The sequence below is a fragment of the Aspergillus campestris genome, assembly GCF_002847485.1.
Source record: "Aspergillus campestris IBT 28561 chromosome Unknown P168scaffold_1, whole genome shotgun sequence".
Lineage (NCBI taxonomy): Eukaryota > Fungi > Ascomycota > Eurotiomycetes > Eurotiales > Aspergillaceae > Aspergillus > Aspergillus campestris.
The window spans coordinates 1,823,554-1,842,033 of record NW_020194336.1 but is presented as its reverse complement, the minus strand read 5'-3'; the positions used below and the strand labels follow the sequence as shown (position 1 = coordinate 1,842,033).

General features: G+C 55.3%; 8 protein-coding genes across 8 annotated transcripts; 4 read left to right on the top strand and 4 right to left on the bottom strand.

Moving 5' to 3' along the window:
* Nucleotides 1-259: 259 nt before the first annotated feature.
* On the top strand, nucleotides 260-1,802 carry P168DRAFT_314439 (uncharacterized protein; the record flags this gene model as incomplete). Its single annotated transcript, XM_024839773.1, has 2 exons — nucleotides 260-585; nucleotides 632-1,802. 2 exons carry the CDS (start codon nucleotides 260-262, stop codon nucleotides 1,800-1,802), a joined length of 1,497 nt encoding a protein of 498 aa, XP_024696928.1.
* Nucleotides 1,803-2,033: 231 nt separating this feature from the next.
* Nucleotides 2,034-2,909, top strand: P168DRAFT_308389 (putative transcription regulator PAB1642; the record flags this gene model as incomplete). The annotated part of the gene is made up of 1 exon (XM_024839188.1): nucleotides 2,034-2,909. The coding sequence occupies one exon, from the start codon at nucleotides 2,034-2,036 to the stop codon at nucleotides 2,907-2,909; it is 876 nt and encodes a 291-aa protein (XP_024696927.1).
* Nucleotides 2,910-3,131: 222 nt separating this feature from the next.
* P168DRAFT_229077 (putative forkhead transcription factor Fkh1/2) lies at nucleotides 3,132-5,390 on the bottom strand (the record flags this gene model as incomplete). The annotated part of the gene is made up of 4 exons (XM_024833168.1): nucleotides 3,132-3,204; nucleotides 3,261-4,126; nucleotides 4,182-5,225; nucleotides 5,277-5,390. The coding sequence occupies 4 exons, from the start codon at nucleotides 5,388-5,390 to the stop codon at nucleotides 3,132-3,134; spliced, it is 2,097 nt and encodes a 698-aa protein (XP_024696926.1).
* Nucleotides 5,391-6,436: 1,046 nt separating this feature from the next.
* Nucleotides 6,437-6,866, top strand: P168DRAFT_14059 (uncharacterized protein). The gene has a single exon (XM_024832758.1). It carries the CDS (start codon nucleotides 6,563-6,565, stop codon nucleotides 6,788-6,790), a length of 228 nt encoding a protein of 75 aa, XP_024696925.1. The 5' UTR covers nucleotides 6,437-6,562; the 3' UTR covers nucleotides 6,791-6,866.
* A 77-nt stretch (nucleotides 6,867-6,943) lies between these two features.
* On the bottom strand, nucleotides 6,944-7,681 carry P168DRAFT_277934 (uncharacterized protein; the record flags this gene model as incomplete). Its single annotated transcript, XM_024835642.1, has 3 exons — nucleotides 6,944-6,991; nucleotides 7,099-7,454; nucleotides 7,561-7,681. 3 exons carry the CDS (start codon nucleotides 7,679-7,681, stop codon nucleotides 6,944-6,946), a joined length of 525 nt encoding a protein of 174 aa, XP_024696924.1.
* A 795-nt stretch (nucleotides 7,682-8,476) lies between these two features.
* pacC (putative C2H2 transcription factor PacC) lies at nucleotides 8,477-10,622 on the bottom strand (the record flags this gene model as incomplete). Its single annotated transcript, XM_024837954.1, has 2 exons — nucleotides 8,477-10,285; nucleotides 10,353-10,622. 2 exons carry the CDS (start codon nucleotides 10,620-10,622, stop codon nucleotides 8,477-8,479), a joined length of 2,079 nt encoding a protein of 692 aa, XP_024696923.1.
* Nucleotides 10,623-12,848: 2,226 nt separating this feature from the next.
* P168DRAFT_308386 (oxidoreductase, 2OG-Fe(II) oxygenase family) lies at nucleotides 12,849-13,962 on the top strand (the record flags this gene model as incomplete). The annotated part of the gene is made up of 2 exons (XM_024839187.1): nucleotides 12,849-13,039; nucleotides 13,384-13,962. The coding sequence occupies 2 exons, from the start codon at nucleotides 12,849-12,851 to the stop codon at nucleotides 13,841-13,843; spliced, it is 651 nt and encodes a 216-aa protein (XP_024696922.1). The 3' UTR covers nucleotides 13,844-13,962.
* On the bottom strand, nucleotides 13,905-17,490 carry P168DRAFT_14013 (putative C6 transcription factor (Mut3)). Its single transcript, XM_024832751.1, has 3 exons — nucleotides 16,337-17,490; nucleotides 15,664-16,275; nucleotides 13,905-15,607 (listed from the first exon to the last, which is right to left on the bottom strand). Exons 1-3 carry the CDS (start codon nucleotides 17,209-17,211, stop codon nucleotides 14,047-14,049), a joined length of 3,048 nt encoding a protein of 1,015 aa, XP_024696921.1. The 5' UTR covers nucleotides 17,212-17,490; the 3' UTR covers nucleotides 13,905-14,046.
* Between the last annotated feature and the right edge of the window lie 990 nt (nucleotides 17,491-18,480).

The following is an 18,480-nucleotide window of genomic DNA, read 5'->3' as shown; positions in this document are numbered from 1 at the left end:
TTGTACCCAAGGAATCGCAGTCCAATATGAAGAGAAGACTGAGCAAGTTATCGTTTGTAGATGTGATTGTTCCTGCCTGATGGCCTGGGGTTCATCTTTTCTCTTCTTTTTCCTTCTCTTCTCTTCATTCTTCATTTCTCTTCATCTCCTCATCATCTCCTTGTCTTTCGCCCTTTCCTTCTATCTCCCTCTTCATCTCTACTTCATTCGCTCTTCATCGCTATTCACTCCCAATCTCTCCCTCCCATCTACCATCACCATGGACCGACTCTCCCGACTCAAGCTCCTCTTCGAGCATGATGGGCATCTGTTACAGCTCAACACCGGTCTCAGGAAGCGCCTGCCAGCTGCAGACAACGAAGACGAGCCATCCAGCCCGGTCCTCCCAGAGATGAGCTCACAACCAGCACCCACTGTTCAGAGTGAATCGCCAGTGACAACCCCTTCCATCCCAAGCGATGGCATCTTCTGTCCCCTCCTCGCGCTCTCAAAATACCCGTACAAGTATCTTCAAGGAGAAATGAGAGACAAAGTGGCAAATCGATTCTTCGAACGCGGGCTGTTCTGGAAGCGCCAGTGGGATTTGTACGTCCCCTACTTTCCACAGTGAAACTATCTGACCGGGATACAGGTACTACATCCATCTCCGGCCGCAGAACCAACAGACTGTGAGACATCTGCTGCTGGTTCCCGCGGCCCAGGCCCGCCATCTGCTGCACGAAATCAACAACTCGCTTGAATCCAGCCTGGTTTTTCCAACCCAGAACTTCTTTCTTGATTTTACAACTCATGCCTTCCCGTTTCCTGTCTTTTTGGGCCAGAGTACGAGCCGCGAGGACAAGGAACAGCTGGAGGGAAACATCCCTGCCAGCTTGGCCCCTGAACACAAGGTCTCCGCCCCAGACGATGAGTATCTAGCCTATGCGGCCATGCTCGAGTCAGGCTGGGAAGCTGCCAAAGGCAAGCGTACCAAGGTGTCTAAGGAAAAGATGGCACAGCGAGTGCAGAAAGAGCGCGACCGCATCGTCTGTCTGCAGCGGCTGCAACGATATCTTGGCTTACGCGGAGATGCCATTGTTCCGAAAGATTCTTCAGGCGGAGACCCGGCCGAAAACCAAGAGCCCCCTGGTACAAAACGAGAGGCAGTGGATGAAAACCAACCCACCCCCCACCCCTTCTGGAAAGAACCCATCTTCATCAGCGTCGACATAGAGTGCAACGAGCGCTGCCACAGCCAAGTGACGGAGGTGGGTATTTCGGTTCTCGACACGCGGGACCTGGTCGGGGTTCCTCCCGGCGAGAACTGCAGCTACTGGCGCCGCCTCATTCAGTCCCGGCACCTGCGCGTCCGCGAGCACGGACACATCGTGAACCGCGATTTCGTCCCGGGCTGCCCAAAAGACTTCCAATTTGGAACAAGCGAGTGGGTTGACCTAGACCAGCTGGGGGATACCGTGCGGGCATGTTTCCAGGCTCCGTCTGGGGCAGACGACGAAGAGCGCACGCTCATCCTGGTCGCCCACAGCACAGGCATGGAGGAGACATACCTACGCAAGCTGGGAGTGCCTGTGCTGCGCGAGGGGGGGAAGCCATTCTTCGCCGAAATTGTCGATACCGCGGAGTTCTTCAAGGTGATTCAAGGCGAGACAGCTACACGGTCGCTGGGGGCAGTTCTCCTGGAAGTGGGCATCGAGGGATGGTACTTACACAATGGGGGAAATGATGCGCGGTATTCGATGGAGGCGATGTTGGGGATGATGTGGAGGTGGGATGGAGTGATTCCGACGAAGACTGGCGTTTAACCGCTGTTTCTAACTTCTAACGTGCTCATTCTTCAGTATGGTAACGAATGATCTGCGAATACTCCATACTAAATGAGATAATGCATAGAAAGTAAAGACCCACCCGATAAGCAAATACCCCACATCAACAACATCTTTTATCCCACCACCACCACCAACAACACCCATAACAACAAACTCTCACTCACCCTCAACTCACTCCCAAAGAAGACACAAAAAGAACCTCCAAAAATGACCCTAACAACCCACCTCCTTACCACCCACCCACCCACCCCAAAAGCAATCGCCCACCCCTTCCTAACCTCCGCCGGCAAAGGCACAATCCCGACGCACCTCCTCTCCGCCTGGCTCGCCCAAGACAGACTCTACGCGCAGACCTACATCCGCTTCATCGGCCACCTGCTCTCCAAAGTCGACCTACCTGTGCTCCCCCCGTCGCAGAAGGAGGCCGGGAACAAGAAGCAGACACAGAAGGAGACGAAAACTGAAGCGCACCAAAAAGCAGCATCTACCCTCTCGGCGTGTCTAGCCAATATTCTCACTGAACTATCCTTCTTCGACTCCGTCGCTGATGAGTACGGGCTTGATTTGACGCCTTATACCTCTTTCCCTTCCCCCTCTTCTTCTTCTACCGAGGGAACTACCACCACCACCAACAATGAAGAAAGGAAAAAAGGCCCTAACCCGACAACCCAATCCTACACCGACCTCTTCATAGCTTCCTCCGCCAGTCCTACCGCCTCCCTGCTCGAAGGGCTGGTCGTGCTGTACGCGACGGAGTTTTGCTATTTGCGGGCTTGGAGGCATGCTGCCTCTATTCTGTCTGAGCGGTTGCGGGGTAGTAACGCTGATGGTGGAGAAGATGCAGATGGAGGAGCTCTCCGCAGGCTAATTCCCAATTGGGCGAGTGTGGAGTTTGAGGTTTTTGTGCGGGGAATTGGGGAGGTTGTTGATTTTGTTGCTGAGGCTGAGGGGTTATCTTCTTTGGGAGAGGGGGAGGGAGGGCAGGGTGGTGGGGGAGATGTGGATGATATGCTGGGGAGGTGTGAGAAATGGTGGAGGCAGGTTGTGTGGTTGGAGGAGAGGTTTTGGCCGGATGTGGAGTGATTCACGTTATCATATCATTGTAGTGTTGTCTATATGTGTATGTTGATATAATATTGAGGATGGATTAAAGTGTAGGATAGATCAGACTAATAATCATAATATTCGCTCGTACATAGATCAGCTCAGCCGGCACTAGATGAACGCCTCCATGCTCCTCTATCCACGTCCGGTCATCATCATTACACTTCATCAGTTTAATAAATTATTTTCATCGGTCAGGGTCTACGACGTTGCGGCACTCGCCCGCGCCGCGTTGTTCAGCTGTCGATGGTATGATCCGATCGGTTGGAAGCCCCTGAACTTGTCAGTCTACACTTCACGGTATAGAAAATGAATGATAAGAAGACTCACCGTGCCAGATCAAATCCTCCATCATCCTCCTCCTCATCTAATCGCCCCGACCCATTCGTCCCCGGTCGTCCGTCGTCGTGTCGAGATGGCAACCGGCCGTGGCCGACGCCGTTCAACGTCCCCGGCTTGCTCGGGCTGGCCAGGTTCGGCGGCGGCGGACTACTGCTCGGGATACTACCCAGTCCATCACCCAAATCCCCTTTCAAGGGACTCATGTCCGGGACTGGTCGCGCGGGCGTGCTGCCGATGTCGGCAAACTTCCAGAACTGCGCCGGTGAGCTCATCGGCATGAACTTGGACGGGATCTGCGCTGTGCTCGGCGGCGGGAGGCGTGGCTGTTGCCGTTGTGGCGCCGGCGTGATCATCGACGAGGGCCCCTCATCGTAATATGACGACGACAGGACCGGCGGTGATCCCACGGCGTGGTCTGACATCCCGTACCGCAGCCCCGCGCCGTTGCCCTGCTTGGCGGCAGTCCGCGCCGGCAGGGGCGATGGCTCCTCGTAATCTCGGATCGGCGGTGGCGGCCGGAGCGACTGCGCTCCATTGCGGGACGCTCGCGAGCCTCGCTCCGGCGTGTACGCCTCGACTGGCGCCACAGGAAACGAACTGAACCCGGGCGATGATACCGGCGGCGACTTCTTGCCGGCCAGGAACACCGCTTCCAGACCGTTGCCCCGCGTCGAGTCCTTGGTCGCGGGCGACGAGGGAGCGGACGATTGCGTGCCCTTCTTGAGCTGCTTCTTCCAGTACTCCTCGCGGTATTCCGGCGCGATCTGCCACTTCATGCCTTTGCCGGGTTCGTCGGTCCGGCGGGGAACTTTCTGGAACGCTTTGTTGAGGGAGAGGTTGTGTCGAATGGAGTTCTATACAAGAGTTAGATAAGTGATAAACTTACGATTGAATAGAGGAGATAATTACCTGCCACCCGCTCTGGGAATGCCGGTAGAACGCATATTTCTCCATAATCCAGTTGTAGATACTGTTGAGGGTCAGCTTCTCCTCCTCACTGGAGAAGATGGCCTGTGCAATCAGCGTCGCGTAGCTGTACGGCGGCTTCAGGTCCTTGGCCGAGTCCTTGCTGTAGTCGATCTCCTCCGTGCTCTCCATCATCATCCCCCGGTTGTACAGGGGCGACTGCTTGGCGGTGCGGGCGCCCGCCGTGTCCGGCGACCGCGGCGGCGGCGTGACCTGGCGCTTGAGGAACTGCGGGGCCGGGGCCAGCGACGGTGCGGCGACGGACGTGGGCGCGGCTGGGGTGGTTTCCGGACCCCCGGGGGTGGCGGCATCGGCCGGGTGTGGTGCGGGATGGGCGTGCTGGGAGGCGTCCCAGGTGGCCAGGTCCTCCTCCCCGTTGGCCAACCGCTGGGCGCGCTCGACAAAGCTGGGGTGGATGGTGGCCTTGTCGCCGGGGGTGACGAACATCATCTGGGTGTTGGCGATCTCGACGATGTCGCCGCAGGAGAGGATGGCGTCGGTGCCGCGCTTGAGGATGCTGTTGTTGACGCGGACGCCGTTGCGACCGTTGACGCGGATGTGCCAGGCGGCCGTGTTCTCGCCGTCGTAGAAGATCTCGGCGTGGAGGCGCGACACGAACTTGCTCGGACCCAGGTCGACGTTGACCTCGGGGAGCGCCCGCGCGGCGATGGTGACGGGACTGGACTGCTCGTCGAGCTTCTGCTCGCGATCGGGTTCGCGGCCGATGTTGACATGGAGGGTCTTGACGTAGTAGGTCCAGTTGCGGCCGGCGATTTTGGCGTAGGCGCGGATGCTCTGCTTGTTTTCGGTCTTGGAGTTGGAGTGGTCGCGCAGCACGCGGACCTCGTCGCGGGCGATATCGAGGTAAGAGATGACCATATCCATCAGGTCCTGATTCTCCGACAGATCATGGTCTAAGGATGAACCGTCTGGCTCCTCGGGGGACTCGGCTTTGACGGCACGCGGTTGGGGAGAAGTCCGATCGACCTAGCAGTGGTCAGCACAAGCTACAAGGGCCAGGGTCGCAACATAAGTTACCTTGCGCTTCTTATGGGAGGGGCGAGTAGGAGAGGAGTCTGGCGCCTCTGCGTCAGACGTTTCTTGTAGTTGAATTTCCTTGCGCCGCGCGCGACGGCGGTTGGAGAGAGGCATGATGGGTGGTTGCTAGGAAGCCAGGGTTTTGAACGAAATCTTGGCTGTTTTCGTTTTTCCTTTTTCTATCCGGTCTGACTGTTTTTTTTTTTTTTTTCTCTCTGTTTTTGTTTTTGTTTATTTGTTCTGGTTCGGTCCGATCGTCTGGCTGGTTTGCCTTTCGCTTTGTGTTGTCTTCTCGAGATGTGTGTTGTATGTTTGTGATGGTGGCGCGATGCGATCGATATCCAGCACAACGAAGGGAGACGTAGACAGCTGGGAAGACGCAAGAAAGACGTAGGGGGGGACAGCGAGGACGAGAAAAACAAGCGAGTTTGGCGGACTGATGCAGTAGGAGCCACCAAAGGTCAACCAAGGAAGCGCCGAGGGAAGAACCAGCGGACGGTTTGCCACTGGAATGACGCGAGTGGGCGTGGCTGGAGAGTTGGCGGGTTGCGGGTTGCGGGATGGCGGGACAGCTGGGGTGGAGGGAGATGGCTTGAGATGTAGATCAGAAGAGTCCGTAGGTAGAAGTGGGGGTTGGACTAAGGAGTGAAGGGTGAAGAAGTCAAGGGAGTGAGGGGAGAGAGAGGAAGAGAGAGAGAGATGATGATAAATTGACGATAATGGATGATGATGAGATAACGCGCCGGTGTTTTTCAGAGCGTGACCGCTTCCGTGTGGGGAACTGTCGGTTATTCTTCTCTCTTGACTTTCTTGACTCGCTTTACTTCTCAACTTCTGATTTCTTCTTTCAGAAGATAAACATTGGTTTAAGAATTGGGATCTCTATTTATTATCTACATTTTTGGATCGAGAGAAAAGAAGGAGACTCCACCCCCCGTAAACAGAGAGTGGGACCGCGCAACAAACAACAACACTACCTACCAACCCATACGAATCCATCGGACGAGACAGAGAGCCAGAAAACAAGAAGGTAATGCGAGAAGAAAAGAGAAAAGAGTCCACTACAGACAGCACGCAACCTTCCGAGTGCAGGGTTCCATCCATCTTTGACTCTCTCTCTCTACTCCAGAATCCAAACAGGTACCATCCAGGCCGGTGGAGAGAGACCGATGCAGCCTGCTGCAACCTGCACCAAGAGCAATCCACCCCGGAAAATTTCAATCCAGGTCTAGCCTCGTCCAGCGATCACAGCCCTCGTTAAATACTACTCTTTCTCTCAAAATTGGATGAAGACAACCGGATGGAGCAGTCTCGACAAACCAGGCACCTGTGGATCCTGCCCGGATAGACGATTATCTAAGCCCGATCGCTGTTTGCGTCATGCGCCGCGTGCGGTTCTCTGGAATGTGGGAACGTATCGGCAGATCAACAGATCGAGTCGGATCTGTCAGGAGACGGTAGTATGTGCAGGTTACATATGGAGGTCACGATCAACAAACATTGAAAACGGTTAAGAGAAGGTAGTGCTACGAAGAGTCGAATGAAGCAAACATGACAATAATAATACACGCATTGTCATGAAAACCAAATCAGAGATAAATCGGAGTTGGACTGACAATTGTCTTGACAAGAATTGACTTGACAAAGTGACAACAGCATGAATCAACTCAGCACATACGGTACTGCAAGATACCACGCGATGCCTCATCCGCATCCTACAATCGTCAGCATACCCAATCCCACAAACATAAATCCCAAAAGAAAACCAAAAGAAAAAAAAACCAAAGAAGGGATAAAGGGATAAAAAAAGAGAGAAACATACCCGCTCAGTAACCAACCCGCAAAACACCGCCGACCTCTTATCCCCCAAATCCTTCAACGCAACCCGATCCATCCCCTGCTCCTGGCTCCCATCATACACACCGTCTCCGATAATAGGGAACTGGATCACGGTGTCCGCGTCGTTGTCGCAGTCGTTTTTGAAGTGGTCGCCGAACTGCAGCGGGATGCTGTTGTGCGGGTACTGCGCGTCGGGGATGTTGTCGTCGTGGCCCTTCTTTTCGCCCTTCAGCCACATTCTCCAGGCTTGTTCGGCGGCGGCGGTTACAGCTGTGCCGGAGTATTTGTCGGGGCCTGTCACGAACATTAGTGGTGGTCTTGTAGATACGTAGGGATAGCCTGAAGGTGTATGTATATAGGTGTGGATGTATGGACGAAATTCAAAGCTAGAATAGAATAGAAAGAAAGAAGAAGAAGAAGAAGAAGAAGAAGAAGAAAAACAAACCATCACAATCAATAATCGCATCTTTAGCGGGCAACTTCCGAATATCAGAGCCATTGTTGGCCGCAAGAGCAGAAGCGACCGTCGCCCAAGCAGCCAAACCCAGGATGTCGATGAATTTCATTGTGTATGTATAGCTGATTCAACACTTGGACAATAGAACACATCAATTGATGAGAAATACAAAAAAAATAAACAGTTATCTTGAAAGTTAAAGAGAACGACGAAGGATCACCCCACATTTATACCTCCGTACATCTATCTACATATGTATCAACCCTTCAATCCCTCCAGTCCCAAGTTTCAACCCTCCCCAGCTGAACCCCTGCACCAAATAACCAAACAGCGCAGATCCCCACCCTACAATCTCGCATCCCACCAATCCTGAGCATTGGGCTTCCGACGGATTTTGTCTCGCCCTGCTGATTACCCCATAGCGAAGGATAGGATGAAGGATTCACAGACAGGCTTGGATTCCTTCGCTTGGTGTGGCCCGTGTCTTGTCTTGTCTTGTTGTGTCTTGTCCTGGGTGCGGGGTGGGGGCTGTTTTGGATGGGTGTCCCGTCTGGGGCGAGGGATCGTCTTGCTGGTTGGTTTTGGGGGGAGGGTGTTTCGGGTTTAGGGATTTTAAGGTTTATGGTCCTTATAGATGGGGGCACTTGCTTACTTTCTAGGGGGTGGGTTATTGGAGTGGATGGGATGATTGTTGAGTAAAGTGACATATAGTTATGATGAATGATATACCTAGCTGGGTAAAGACAGCTCCTCCAAAGGGTCCGGGAATCAAAATGAAATTACAAATGTGAGAGGAATGACAGAGTTGAGAAGAAAGAAAAGAAAAGAAACACCGCAATTCGTAACGTCCATGTCAACAGATCAAAAAAAAAAAAAAATGAATAAGAAAAACGGAAGAAACAAATCAAGGCATCTTCGAATCCCCATCCTCATCAACCTCCCGCAAACTAGGGTACAAAACGCCCCCCTCCGCCTCCGCTTTAACCGGGGATTCTTCCGGTTTTGGCGTCGGCTGTGGCGTTCGCTGGCGCGACGAGCTCTCCATCCCGTCCATGTGCACATCCGACTCCGGTGAGAAGGACGACGTCCGCGCCCGCGCCGCCATCGTCCCCTCGTACTCGCCGCGCTCCAGGCGTGACGTGATGTAGTTGCGCAGGTACTCGATCAGCCGTACCTTCTCGACCCACTGGCCTTCGGAGCGCTCGGCCACCTCGGTTGCCGCCCGGGCCGTGCGCAGCGTCGCCTCGTCCTCCGCCGCCGAGCCGGACAGCGCTGGATCGATCAGACTCGACGCGATGCGTCCGGGCGACCCGGATCCCGCCGGTGGCGGCTGCTTGGCCGGCGGGGTGCGGTCGCCGGCGTTCGTCGCGTCATGGTGGCTCAGGTCCATGGGCTCCGGCCGCGCCCGCTGCAGGGTGCCCCCTGTGTAGCGGCGGCGGTCGTCCGGATCGAAAGCACTGCCCAGCGTGGAGGGCTGCGCGGCGCTCGACGCCGTCGGGTAGCCGGCGGCCATGCTGTCCGCCATGGTGGCCGACGGCAGACGCGGGTACATGCTGGAGCCGAGGTCGTGGTGCGGCGGCGACACCCGGTGGCTGGCCGACACCGAGACGGGCGACCGACCGGACGTGTACGACTGCGCGCTCGAGGGCGGCGTCAGGGCCGGCGTGCCGGTGGAGGGCGAGTGCATGGCGATCGGGGTGGTCAGCGCGGGGCCAGCCGCGGTCGTGGCCATGTGGGCGGGCGGCAGCTGCGAGGAGGGTGAGTGCGCGGCGCGGTAGTGCATACCCGCGTGGACGTAGTGCGCCCCGGGCTGCGCCACGCCGGCGGCGGCTACGTTGTCGTCATTCTCATAGATGGTGTCCTGCATCTGCTGCAAGAACTGGTCGATGTTGATCAGGTCGTTCTTGGTGCGGATGTTGCTCATGGGCGGCAGGTGGTAGGCGGGCGCGGGCGCGGGCGGCGCCCCACTGGGGCTGTAACCGCCGCCGCCGCCGCCGCCACCGGCCACGGCCACGGGGGCGGGCATGGGTTGGTACTCGGGCATCGGACCAGTGCTCATGGGGAGCGACAGGTTCTGCAGCCCCAGCAGACGCTGGCCCACGGCCGCGTAGGAGCTCGGATCGAACTGGCGGCGTTTGAGGTCGCCAAAGAATTCATTGAGGGCGTCATACCCGCGCTTCTTCGACTCGTACGAGGCGTGCCCAGCCTCAGGCCCATGGTTGAGGGTATAGTAGACATTGCCATACGAGGGATTGGACGGCTGCGGGGGATGGTGGTGGGCCGGATAGTACTGCGGCGCATGGGAATAGCCCTGGCTGGGGACAGCGTTCAGGGCCGCAGGCTCAAAGTACGGTGCGTACCCTACGGGACGAGCGACGAAGTTAGAGTGGAACGGACCGTGATGGACACCGCCATCCATACCTTTGGCGTGATGACCTCCAAACATCATGTCAGGGTTGCGGGCCCCGGGCTCCGGGGAGCGGACCAACACCGAGTCATCGGCATGGGTCTTGACGTGTTTCTTCAGATCCTGGGGGCGCTTAAAGGCCTTGCCACAGAAATCACACTTGTGCGGTTTGAGCGGCACATGGACCCGAATGTGGGAGGTGATGTGGTCGCGTTTGACGGTGGTGGTGCGACAACTCCCCCAGTGGCAGGTCAGGTTGAGGTTGTTGGTGCTCTTGCGACCCACGTGGCGTTCACACACATGTTCCTGCAATGGTCAATATTATTGCGTGGGGGAATCTTCCTCATCAGGGAGAAAAAAAGAGAGAACTTACGTAGAGAGCTTCGGCGCTGGGAGACTTCTCGGTGCAGCCTTGCCACATGCAGGAGAGCTCTTCGGACGGTCGCGCGGCATTCCCATTGACGGGGGTCGCGTTGGCGACGGCCGCGGTGGCCGCCGCGGCGGTGGCGGTGACAGACGCGGTGGCATCAGCGGCGGTGACCTGGGCTTGGGGTTGGGGAGCGGGTTGGTCCTGCTGCGGTTCGGGCGCGGGGGCAGGGGCGGCCGGCGTGGCCGTCGAGGGGGTTTCTTGGTGTTCCGACATTGCCAAGAAATCTCGGTTTTTCTTGTCCAAGTCTTGGGAGAGGGAGGAAGAGGGAAAGATGGGCGGAATGAGGAATAATTTCTACCAGGGAAGATGGGAAGAGGAAGTGACAGATCCCATGAAGTGAAGGAGATGATTCCAGATTACGATTCCAATAAAGGAGGTGATGATGCGGTGAGAATAGCAATAGAGGGACAATCCAACACACGTGTAGTGTGCAATGCGGTGGAACGTTTTATAGAGAAGAAAGAAAGAGAGAGACAGAGAGACAAAGAAAGAGAGAGAGAGAGGGAGAGAGAAAAGAAAGGGGAAAGTGGGGAAGAAATAGAGAGAGGAAAGTCTTGGGAGTTTGGGGAGGGAGAGGGAGGAAAGAGGAGGAAATGCGGACAGACGGAGAGCCGAGACTTGCCTAGAAAAAACCGCTTTGCACAGCCCAGCGGAACGACTGGGCAGGATTGGCATTGGCGAGATTGGGACGAGATTAGGACAAGACTGGACGAGACTGCCAAGAGTCTCGGTATTGTGTATCGGTATCGTACTGTGTATTGTATGTATTATTCCTGGTCCATTTGGATTATTCTATCATGATTATTTCATATTTTAGTATTATTCAATATTATTTGAAATCTCATTGAGATGGTCATAATTCTCATTAGTATTCATGTCATAAATATTATAAATCTGATGATATCCTTCAATAATATATAACATAACATAACCTCGGAAATACACCGTTCCATCCCTCCTACCTACCTAGTAACGAAGGCACCACCATTCCCCCGGCGTCTTGTTGCCTGATTGGCCTCACTAAACCCTCTTCCATTTTCTTTTTATCTCGTTACTCCCCGATTGGTTCTTGTCTCCTCTTCTGACCGGGCTTGTCCTGGAGAAGGAACTTAAATGAAGTGAAAGAAATGGTCACGCTGTGGATTACCCATACCAAGCGTTCTCTCTTGGCATTCATGGACTGATTCTTGGTTCCCGCTCCGGACTCCAGAATTCTTGGAACTTGCCATGACCAGGGGATGTTCTTTCTTGGCATGAGGTAACTGGTCCACTGTCCACAATTGGGGCGAATATGCACACAACTTCCCCTGGAATCTCAATCGGTCTTCCGTCCAGTTTCTGTCTACTTTCTGTCCAGTTCTACGCTGGTCTGGAATGGATGACTCACCGGCTGTTTTATCCCCTTTGGGAAAGGTTCTGGATACGGTTACTAGTCTTTTCACCTGGGAATCATCCGGCCGTACTTCGGTATTGGGATGCTATCTGAGCGCTGCGTATATAGCTATCGTACGATGATTCCTATCTGGTCCACGTCGGACCTGTAAGCTGATACCAAGACACCGAAGGTAGACTTACCATCTATCACGTCAGGTAGAAACAGTTAGAAACAGTTAGAAACAGTAAGAACAGTCAGGGGCAACCGGGATCTCAGACGAGATGCGGTCTTTCTTGGACCAACCATATCATAGATAAAGACAGGGTCAGGGTAAGAAAGGGGCAACCATCCTGGATGCAGGTCTGGACTCACGGTACTAATGTCTGTTGACGAGGTCGTATTCGGAGTTAATCCTGGTATCTTGCTGGATATATACGGAGATGTACCATAGATAAACGGACTATTTTTACATTTAAAATAGTACCAAGGCGAGGATCGAACTGGCACCACTGGACGTGAATCAATAATGTGATCTTAGTATATATACGAAGGTATATATAAAGATATATCTTGGTCGATATTTGTATATACCCCGTACATTCGGATAAATACCGAGCCACCTACCAGATTCTTTCGTCCTTTCCCGTATGATTCCCATGTCAACTGCCAACCTACCAAGTCCCAAGACTACCAAGACGGTATACCCACCGACTACCCCAGGTCCATTCGCAGACGGTCCGCCACAAACAACTCCAGACCACCCCACGTGGGTTGCTTAGCTGATAAGCCGTGTGACATAAAACACAATTACACATAATATGAGAGACATAGTATGCTTATACTGATGTCATATTTAGCATGAGATGGAATCATAATGCTTGATAGGATTGAGTGTTGCATATCTCAGTTATACAGTGAATAATATCTGACTCAGCACATATTCGTCAGCATAATCTATCAGTTCATTTCACATCTTCATACTTATCCCTCTTATCAACTTCATATACTGCATACTTCAACTCATATATACTACCTATATCTACCTATATAATGATTGATATAAAATGATCACCCTCAATACAATCCTCTCCTCCCTCTTCTACCTCCTCCCCCTCTACCTCTTTGTCTTCGCCCCCTCCTCCGCCAATACTTCCCATCCGACGACTCCAACACAACCACCACCACCATCCCCTTCGACCCCTTCAACAACTCCCCTCTCATTCCCTCGCCTGCCGAACTGGCCAACAACCCCGACGTCTACGACCTCCCATACCTCGACCCAGACTTCCTCTCCCCGGATGACCCCTCCTCCCCATCCTACTCCCCCGAAGACCCCTCCTCACCCCTAACCTGCCCCAAGACACCTACAAAACGCACCTCCTCTCCCGGACGCCCCTAATAATCTACATCGAGAACTTCCTCTCCGGCCCCGAAACAACCTCCCTCCTCTCCCTCACCACCCCAAATCATCCTCCCCCAACAACTCCACCAACTCAACAACAACCAACGGCTACACCCCCTCCATAATCTACGACGGCACCTCCCAACGCGTCGACCCCACCCGCCGCCTCTCCGACCGCGCCCTCCTCCCCCGCACAGCGCCCCCGTCCGCTGCCTCACCCGCCGCGCCGCCTCCTTCCAAGGCTGGCGTCCCTACCTGCACATCGAGCCGCTCTGGGCCCAGCGCTATAACGTCTCGGGCCACTACACGCACCACTACGATTGGGCGGGGTCGGCCGCGAGGGGCGGCGACCGCGCGACTACGTTTATGGTGTATCTTGATGATGGGTGTAAGGGGGGTGGGACGAATTTTCCGAGACTGGTGAGGCCCGTTGCGAGGGAGTGGTGTCGGTTTATTGAGTGTGGGGAGGGGGAGGGGGAGGGGATGGATGGGATTACGTTTAAGCCGATTGCGGGGAATGCGGTGTTTTGGGAGAATTTGAGGCCCGATGGGTCTGGCTATCCGGAGACTTGGCATGCTGCGTTGCCTGTTACGGAGGGGGTGAAGGTTGGGTTGAATATTTGGAGTTGGTATCAGCCGCCTAGGAGGAGGGGGTGATCTTGTTGTTTTTGGTGTATACTACCTATATATACGAGAGAGTGAAGTGTAGGATATGAAATATGTAGATATATGGTATGTATGTAAGTAGTATGTAGGTGTAGAGATGTCGTATGTCCAAGGTTGATATTGATATAAACGCCACATTTCCCATGCCGAGTCATTAGAATTACCGTCAATAAAGTCAGGGAAGGGGCCGTCACTCATCCCACGTTCATCCACTGCGTCCAGTCGTCACTTCCAGTTCCATTCGCATTCACATTCGCATTTGCATTCGCAGCGTCAGGCGGCCCATTGGCAGGGTTGTAAGGGTGATTCCCATACCCCATCCGCAATGCCTCGCCATTCCCAAAGATATCGTCCAGCGGAATCCCCAGGTCCAGCCCCATGCCCATGCCCATGCCCGGCCCTACCGCCTGGTGGTGTGCGTCGTCCAGATTTCCCAGATCGGTGAAGTCCGGTGCGGCCGTCGAGGATGTCATTGTTGGTTGGGATGTGCCCGGCTGGAAGTTGTAGCCCTGCCAGAGGAAGTTCTGGTTTTGGTTGGGGATGGAGACCAGGTCGGGGCTGTTGACTGCTTCGCCGGGGGTGGTGGAGCCGTGTGAGACGGGGGACTGGAGGCGGGACCGGCTCATGGCTGGTTGGGGTTGGTGTTGGGGCTGTTGTGGGGGTGGGGCTTGGGCGAGTTGGCTCGGTAGGCCTGTGTTCATGCCTCCGCTTGAGGTTGGCCCATGCGGGAACATGCCGAGGCTGTTGAGGTTGTCGAGACCGGCGGGGGAGAGGCCGAGTGGGTTGTTTGGGCCCATGCCGAAGGGTGTGCCGTCTTCGCGGAAGTGGTCGTTTTCCAGGGTGGACATTGGCTGTGTTGGGTACGCGAACGGGTCGTCTGATGGGAACATGATGGGCATGAGGTCGGGAAGGTGGGACCCGCCGGGGTATGATGGTGGTGGTGGTGGTGGTGCCGACGGTGCCCGGTAGCTGGTCCCTGAGGATTCGTGCCCGGGGATCGGGTAGGAGGATAGTGGCATGTTGGACGGGGCGTGCGGGTGGTCCATCGTGGCGGGTGTGGAGACCGAGTCGCTGCGCGGAACAGGCGTGGAGGGGACCCAGCTGGGCGTGGGAGGCTGGCTCGGACGCGGTTGAGGCGACGGGTGGTAATTGTCGTCCATGGTCTTGGGCGTGTTGCTGGCCTCCGCCTTGGTTGGCCGCGTGAGCAATTGGAGCGGGAAGGTATTTGACCGCTGGGGCGTGAGCCGCGCTGCTACCGCCGGGCTGTTGGTCGTGCCCACGCGGTTGGTCGGCGCCGGCCGTTTGAGATTCACCGGCGCAACGGCGCTCTGGCGGTTCTTGAGGAGCTCCGGGAGATTCTTGAACAGACAGTTCAAGCTCTGCGAGCACCGGTCGGCGGCCATGCTCTTCTTGGCCAGACCGCCCAGGGTCGTCTTGCCCTCCATGGCGTCTTTGAGAATGCCATCCTTGGCCGTCGGGGAGTCAGGGTTCTCGAGGACGAAGAAAAGCAGAGACAGGATGGCAAAGTAGGTCGTGTACATTGTAAACCAGAAAGACCCATTCAGGAGACCGTGCTTATGCATGCCGGTGGTGATGTGCACGATATTCCGCGAGACGCTAACGCAGGCTGCCGCACAGGCGTACGAACGTCGATCCAGGCCTCGAGCCTGCGAACCGCTGGAGACGTAGTGGAGGAAGGGTCGGTACATGACCACCTGCACGTGGGCATAGCTTATGCGGAGTAACTGCCGGACACTATTTGTTCACAATCAGTACGAAGATCACCGACCCAGGAAATATCACAAACATACCGTTCAAGCTGCGGGGATACTTCGGTCCCCGGTCGGAGCGTCGCCGGCAACTCCTCCATCCACGCCTGTAGATCCCGCTCAATTTCGCGGATCTTGGAGTGGCTCACCACGTAACGCTGATCCGACTTGGACCGATGTTGGGCATTTTTGACCGGGTAGATGTACTTGACGACCTTGAGCAGGATGGTCGACAGCCGCGTGTGCGCATTGGCTCCGGCCATCAGGGGCGTGTAGTCCGTGGGCGCGGGCAGGATGCCGTTCGGGGTGATGAAGTCGCCGTCGACGGCCATCGGGTACTCCTGGTCGATGTCGTCGTCGCTCAGCATCTGCGGCAGACCCAGCAGCGTGCTCACGTAGACATCCATCTTGCGGACGACCCAGAACACGCGCTTCCGGAGTTCGCGTTCGACCGGGTTGAAGTTCGCCGTCACGGAGCGGTGCAGACCCAACCGCAGCGCCGATCGCAGGGCGATGCCGACATACGAGTAGCATGTGCTGAGTTTAGCGGACGATTGCAGGAATAGGACCATGAAACAGATGGCTTGAAGGGAGGTGAGGTCGCGACAGTCCGTGATTTCCAAAAGCTGTCGACCGGCCTTGAAATATTGAAACCTATTGGAGTTAGTCTCTCTTTCTTTCTCTCTCTCTTTCATCGGGGGAGTGGGTAACATACCCTTGACCGATCGCGCTCTCGTAGCCCGACACATCGAGAAGCCCCGTCCCGTCGTCGGAGAAGAGGCAGCCGACGGACATGACGATGTACAGCAGCGGCAGGAAGGAATTCTCCTCGTTGGTGAACTGCTCCGTCGGGGTATCGTAGATGCGCTCCAGCATGGCGTAAAAGGACGGTTCATGTACGAAGCGCATCAGGGAGCAACCGTCCTCCAACGCACTGTGGCACAGACGCCGTGCGACGTCGCGCGACGGCAGGTCCTGCGTGGGCGGCAGGGAGGCATCCTGGGGCGATTCGGAGACCGATTTGGGACTCTCCAGCATCTGCTGCACCGGCTGGTTCCGCATGGAGGGGGGTTGCATGTCGGACGCTCCCAGCTGCTTCCGCAGGCGCCGAATGAAGATGATGCCGGAAGTGTGCCCGTGGTAGTCCCAGTGGCCTTGGTCGTCCAGATCCAAGCAACCCGAGTTTTCCACCATGGACTCGAGCATCGATTCATCCCCCGCTGAGTCATTCTCCGCGGATGTCGGAGGTTGAATCCCATCTGATGGGCCTCCGGTGGCTGTCACCGACTGGGGGGTATTCGGAGCGACGGAGGGTTGCGATGACTGGGCCGGTTGGGACGGTGGCGGGGGCGGTATTTGCGGATGCGATTGCTGCGATTCCCGCCGAATCGCGGCCAACATCTGTTCGGTGGCATGTTCGTCGAAACGGGGGTCATCCAGATCGAGGTCCGGGAGGACGACCCGGAGGAGCGCTTCGGCTTTGTGGAGACGGTGTTCCAAAGCTTCGACATACTGCGGGGCGGGGTTGCGCCGGCGGTTAGATGGCTGGTCATAAGTACATTCTACGCGCGGTTGATCAGCTATATGCATCTAAAGAGGGGGTGTGGGTTCAATCCAATTGGAACGAGTGGCGTACCGTAGCTGTAGACGGTGCAGTGGGTGCACGGCTGCTTGCCGTCGCACTTGATCTTCTTGCGCCGACACTCGTCGCAAGCCCGCGTCACCCGACGTCTCTTCTGCATGGGTAGCGATTCCTTGGGTTTGGAGTCGGGAAAGGAGTCGTCGCCCATTTGGACGTCGGGGTCGGGGTCCTGCGACGGGAAGTGGGAGGGATCAGGATCCTCATGGGTGTAATGGAGGGCATCGTGGGGATCGTCCTCGTTCACATTGTCGGCCGCAGTGGCGTTGAACGAGGACGGAGTGGTCATGATGAACGTGGGGGGCCAGAGTGGCGGGCGTCATGTAAGGGGAAGAAGGGACAGATAGAAGAAGAAATGCAGAGTAGTCGATTCGTATTGTCCGTGTGGGTCGTGGGTTTGCGATACGAGCGATCGGGATGGACGAAAAGCGAGAGATGCGAGGTTAGGCGGGGAAAGAAAGTTGGTTTTCACATCCAGAAGCAATATTTGGCCGAGGGATTGATCGAACGATGGTTATGGGTATAATCTGGCCCTGTTGTATGTCCCGGGGTGGAGAGTTGGTCAGGGAGAAAGTGATGCAAGAGGAAGAAGTCTCGAAAAAGCCGTTTAGCGATAGACGCCGCGATGGAGCTTTTTTCCTGTGGGCCCGTTTCTGTCTCCTTTCTTTGGTTTCTTTTCTGTCTCTCTTTCTCTTTCTCTTTCTTTTTCCTCCTCTTTACCCTTTTTCTGTTTGTTTTTATTTATTTATATCTTTCTTTTCTTCTTCTTTTCTTTCGTTTGCCTGTCAATCCTGGCCGAGGATGAAGATAGACAAGAGAGGGGAGGGAGGGGAACAGAAAATGAGTCAGAAAACCACTCTGAAAGAAATCAACCTAAGCCAACCAGCAGTAGATACTAGATACTAATCAGTGTAATCACCGATCGGAGAAAACCACATCGACCGTCATCAGCATAACTCCGTCCGCGAAGGCCGAGTGGAAAGAACCAAATGGTAACACCCGTGCAATCATGTCATGGATATGGACCGATGTGGGGAACTTCTCGGATCGGCGTTTGTTCTTTTCCTCCTTCTTTTTTTCCAGGCTGAGGATTGATTGGGTCCGATGGTCTAGTTGGCCCCATTGCCCCAGTGACAGGGCGTCCAGAAGGCGCTGGTACTTGATGTAGTTTAGTAATTTAGTAGGTCAGTAATTCGGTAATTCATGTAAGAAGAGTTGAC

Coding starts and splice junctions, on each gene's coding strand:
- P168DRAFT_14059 (XM_024832758.1), top strand. CDS start 6,563: ATGAAGACAACCGGATGGAGCAGTCTCGACAAACCAGGCACCTGTGGA.
- P168DRAFT_14013 (XM_024832751.1), bottom strand. CDS start 17,211: ATGCATATAGCTGATCAACCGCGCGTAGAATGTACTTATGACCAGCCA. Junction 16,276..16,336: donor GAGAGCGCGATCGGTCAAGG/GTATGTTACCCA, acceptor TAACTCCAATAG/GTTTCAATATTTCAAGGCCG. Junction 15,608..15,663: donor GTATCCCCGCAGCTTGAACG/GTATGTTTGTGA, acceptor GTGAACAAATAG/TGTCCGGCAGTTACTCCGCA.